Below are 4,748 nucleotides of genomic sequence, written 5' to 3'. Positions count from 1 at the left end.
AGGATCAGTTACTCAAAGAACTTCATAACAATAGGTGTGAGTGCTACGGGCTAGTAGTCATTCAGGCACGTCTGGGAGGAGTGTTGTGGCACTGGCACATGGACTGGAATGTGGACTTAAAGCATGTTTGCACAGTTTCTTGGGTGGGAGACAGGTTGAAAATGTCTGTGAAGACATTTATAAATATATAATATGCAGTATAAAAGTAATTTAGCTCATTAAGGAAGAAGACTTCTGTGACCGTTGAAGTAGAGTTTCTTGGTTTGTAGTAATAACCTGGATGCCCTGACACATGCGTCGGAGGTCAGAGTTGGAAAAGTGTTCCTCTGCTTTTAACTTGAAGAAATACTTGGCCTTTTTGATGCCCCTCCTCAGGTTAGCCCTGGATTTGCAGTAGACCTGAGTATCATCTGATCTGAAGGTAGTGTTGCGGGCTTTCAGAAGGAGTCACACCTCCACCTCCATCCATGGCTTCTGATTAGGGTACGTTGTGATCTGTTTCTCTGTTGTAACACTGTCAAGGATGGTGTTGATGTAATCCAGTAAAGAGGAGGTATAGATATCAATGTCCATGTGAGAGCCAAAGGCAGCCTGAGAAGTAAACATACAAGAAACTATGTATTGAAACCTGTCCTGAAGTAAAGAGTCTGCTCCTGTTGGCCACACTCTGATGGTCCTCACTGATGGCTTCACACGGTTGATGAGGGGTGAATACTCTGAGGTGAAAAACAAATAAATGTGATCAGACTGTCCCAGGTGGGGGAGGGGGGTCTCGATGTAAGCTCCGTCAATGTTTGTGTAAACATGATCCAAAGTCTTGTCTCCTCTAGTGTGGCAGGAAACATGCTGATGGAATTTGGGGAGCACTGTCTTTAAGTTGGAGTGATTAAAATCACCCGCGACAATAAAAGCAGCCTCCGGGTGAGCAGTGTGTTGTTTACTAATGACAGAATGCAGTTTGTTCATAGCAAGCTTGGCAATAGCATCCAGTGGAATATAGGCTGCAGTTATAATTGTGGAAGTGAACTCCCGTGGCAGATTAACACTTAACCATGAGCAACTCTAGGTTAGCTGAGCAGTGTCTCCCAACAATGACAGAGTTCGTACACCATGTTTTGTTAACATAAATGCACAATTCTCCGCCTCTGGTCTTTCTGGATTCATCTGCTGTCCTTTCTCCCTAGAGCATGTAGCGTCTGGCTAGCTTAAAGCATTATTGGGTATGTCGCTGTTTAGCCATGTTTCTGTGAAAACCATGACATTGCAATCCAAAAATCTCTTGTTGGTGATGCGAAGTCGTAACTCGTCCATTTTGTTCACCAATGATTGTGCATTAGTGAGGAAAATGCTAGGTAAAGAGAGCCGGCACAAAAAGCTCCTGTCAGGTGTAAGATGTTAAAGGCCATCTTTCAATATAATTTTATAACTTAATTTATACAGAATATTGTATGAAAATGTAAATTTAAAAAGACGTACATAAGAATACATATGTTTTACAACACCCACGGGCAGAAATTAAGGAAAAAAAGTGCCTATTCTAAGCTACGCGCCAAAAAAACGCCTTTTCCCAGAGAACGCGTCATATGACGTAACGACAGGCAAACATAGGCGCTGCAGCCCTGGTTCTCAGTGTGGGTTTACGTAGTCTGAGAGGTGGAAACAGAAAATAGAGATTGTCGTTATCGTTATTATAGTTATAGTAGGTTTGAGTTGTCACAATGGTGAATTCTTGTGTTTGTTTTGGATGCAACAACTCCAACTTGTCTGGCCATCGGGTCCACCGATTTCCAAACAAGAAACACAAAGATTTCCGTGCTTGAATACGTTTCGTCCAGGCAAAGAGAAGCAATTTCGCTGCCTCCTCGTTGACTAGACACACGGTGGTATGTGAAAAACACTTCACACCGGACAGCTACAACCAAGGAGATCTTATGGAATTTCGCATGGGATTTCGACGAAAAGAGTGGGTTAGGCTGGCAAATGGAGCTGTGCCATCGGTGCATGCAAGTCCACCTGCAAAATCTGGCGGGAGTGAAGAGTCTAACGTTAATGTTAGCACTAGCAGAGAATCTGTGCGTCGAAAACGGGAGCTTTGCACAGTAAGTCTTATAATACCATATACAAATTGTTGCATCGAAATGTAGCTCTGCATGTAATCTCTGCAAATGTATTTTTCTTGACGTTATAATGGATTAGTCTTGGCATGGCACGAAAGCCCGCCTAGCTGCCGTCAGCTTACTCTTGTTACACCCCGTGAGGCTGCACATGAGCCTCCTGCCACTTATTTTATTGAGCTATTAAGACAGGGTTCCAGAAAATTTAATTTTTTTTTATTACAATTTTATGTGGTCGCATTCGCATATTACTACTCGGTTAAATTCACGCATGAATTTTCCTGCATTTAACTTGTTTTAGCGCCCGCCAAATTGATTTTTTTGTCCCGCCAAAGTCTTATTTGATCGGTGAGTAATGTAGATGAAACGCTGCCCTTGTGACAGGGCGCATGTTTGACTGAAAGAAAGAGCGCGCACTTTTCACCGTCTCCAAAACGCATCCAAGTAATTCTTTACAATATTAGTTTTCTTAGTTAAATCGGATTTGCCTTGGTTTTCTTTGACTAATCGAAGCTGGTATCAACAAGGCACATGCAAGGGAATGCAGCTCGGGACTAACGTACTTTAAAAAGATTTTGAAAAGATTAACAGTCTTTTAAATAATGCATGAATGGGGGATTTTCATGAAAGGACTACATTTTTTAGAGTTCAAAGTTGTGATCTCGGTCTGTTTTCAGATTATGGGAGAGAGTGCTGCCAGCAAAGACGGGGCGGGTGCAACTGCCACTTCAGATCCTGATGGAGATGGAGACATCTCTACAATGGACCCTGAGCCAGAACTGGTCCATCGTGGATCACAGTGCAACATAAGATGTTTACATCGTTCATTAGGTAGTTAGCTTATATATCTAGCATTCAACATACATGCCATAAACAATCACAAATAAGGATTACGTCAAAAAATTTCATGATCTCCATAGTTACTATTTTGTCATTTCCACTTTTCAGACAGTAAACATTAAAAATTAAGAACTTCATAATGTTAGAAAAATACATTTTTACTGGGTTGCATTAGATTAGTGCATGTGTTGTTACCAATGAATGTACAATTGGTGAACAATTATTAAGATGAATCTCTTTCATCTAAGGTGTTCAGGTAAAGCCTCAGATGGTGGATGTGGGGACTCAAACCGAAAGGTTTGAGCATCGCAGATCAACTCCACTGGCCAGTCCTGAACAAAGTGATGATGAATGGTCATTTTCTGATATTGTCAACCATTCTGGTGATATGTCATGGAGTCCAGGGGAGGAGATGTTGAGAGAGTCCTCTGAGGAGGAACCAGAAGAGCTGGAATCTCTCAGTGACCCAAAGTAAAAACCTTTTTATTAATGGAAACTGTTTCTGATGTCATAGTCAGAATTAATGAGTGTTTTCCTTTTCTTGTTTTCAGTGCTGTTGACAAGTTCATTGTTTGCCAGAGGCAGTTGCTGTCCTTGTTCACAGTTTGCCCTGCATGCTGTGGGGAAACCCAGGGACGCATAATGCACCCGGAAGGAACTTTCATAAAAGTCAAGCAGGTAATGTCTTAATTGTCAACTGTCTATGAGGAGCTGAATTATAGTCTGTGAATGTACAGTATGTATATTCATTATTTGTGTCTTAACTATACAGGTTTTTTACTGGCTCATCTTAAAGCTGCTTGAGTATTGAATCTTCTATCATCTTTCAGGCCTGCGGAACTTGTGGCTATGAGCGTTACTGGCAAAACCAAGAGAAGGTGCATCGAAACATGCCTGCCTGCAACCTTTTACTCAGCGGTGCCATCCACTTCTCAGGTTTCATGGCTACTCAGACAATCAGGATGCTGAAGCTGTTTGGACTGCAGTGCATAAGTCCCGGCACTTTTTTCCGCCATCAGCGCTATTACACTATCCCTACCATCGTGCAGGCCTGGAGGAATGAGCAGAGTGGGATCATCAGGGAGTTGAAGGAGACTGGGGGTGGATTGATCCTGTCTGGTGACTGCAGGTAGAATGGTCCAGCTCACGTCACTGATGTAGAACAGGTCAATGTGTTTTTGCATTAACCTATAAATGTAACTGTTTTTGACGTTCTTAGATCAGATTCTCCTGGACACTGTGCCAAGTATGGTAGCTACTCCTTGATTGAGGATCGAATTAACAAAGTTTTGGATGTTCAGCTTGTCCAAGTAAGTTGATGTCACACAGAAATCTTGTGTCTGATTTAGTTACTGATATTACAGTTACTGTTCAGTAATAATCAGTTGGTTTTACAGAGCTCAGAAGTCCCAAGCAGCTCTTGGTGTGAGCTAGAGGGTCTAAAGCGGAGTATGCAGTTCCTGATGGACCAAGACATGCAAGTGTCTGCTCTGATAACAGACAGAAATTGGCAGGTAATGATGCTAGGAGAGATCTAAAGCTGAACAGCATTGACAGGCACAGTATCACTCAAAATCAATTCTATAAAATCAATTTGTGTTTTAGGTGGCCAAGTGGGTACGTGAGAAAATGTGTTCAGAAGGAACAAAGCATTTCTTTGACGTCTGGCATATTGGGAAAAGTATGTATTGTGATGCTGGTAGTTCTATATAACAGACTTGTTTTTGTAGTTAAATTCACTTTCCTAATAATTAATTTGCTCTGCTCTGTTTGTCTGCTCTGGAACAGGTGTAC

At 41.9% G+C, this 4,748-nt stretch overlaps 1 protein-coding gene across 1 annotated transcript; it reads left to right on the top strand.

Moving 5' to 3' along the window:
• The first annotated feature begins 2,728 nt into the window (after nucleotides 1-2,728).
• On the top strand, nucleotides 2,729-4,492 carry LOC132101158 (uncharacterized). The gene is made up of 6 exons (XM_059505871.1): nucleotides 2,729-2,945; nucleotides 3,203-3,425; nucleotides 3,506-3,632; nucleotides 3,785-4,083; nucleotides 4,174-4,264; nucleotides 4,352-4,492. Exons 1-6 carry the CDS (start codon nucleotides 2,738-2,740, stop codon nucleotides 4,490-4,492), a joined length of 1,089 nt encoding a protein of 362 aa, XP_059361854.1. The 5' UTR covers nucleotides 2,729-2,737.
• The last annotated feature ends 256 nt before the right edge of the window (nucleotides 4,493-4,748 follow it).

The sequence above is a fragment of the Carassius carassius genome, chromosome 23, assembly GCF_963082965.1.
Source record: "Carassius carassius chromosome 23, fCarCar2.1, whole genome shotgun sequence".
Lineage (NCBI taxonomy): Eukaryota > Metazoa > Chordata > Actinopteri > Cypriniformes > Cyprinidae > Carassius > Carassius carassius.
This window is presented reverse-complemented; position numbering and strand designations above follow the sequence as displayed.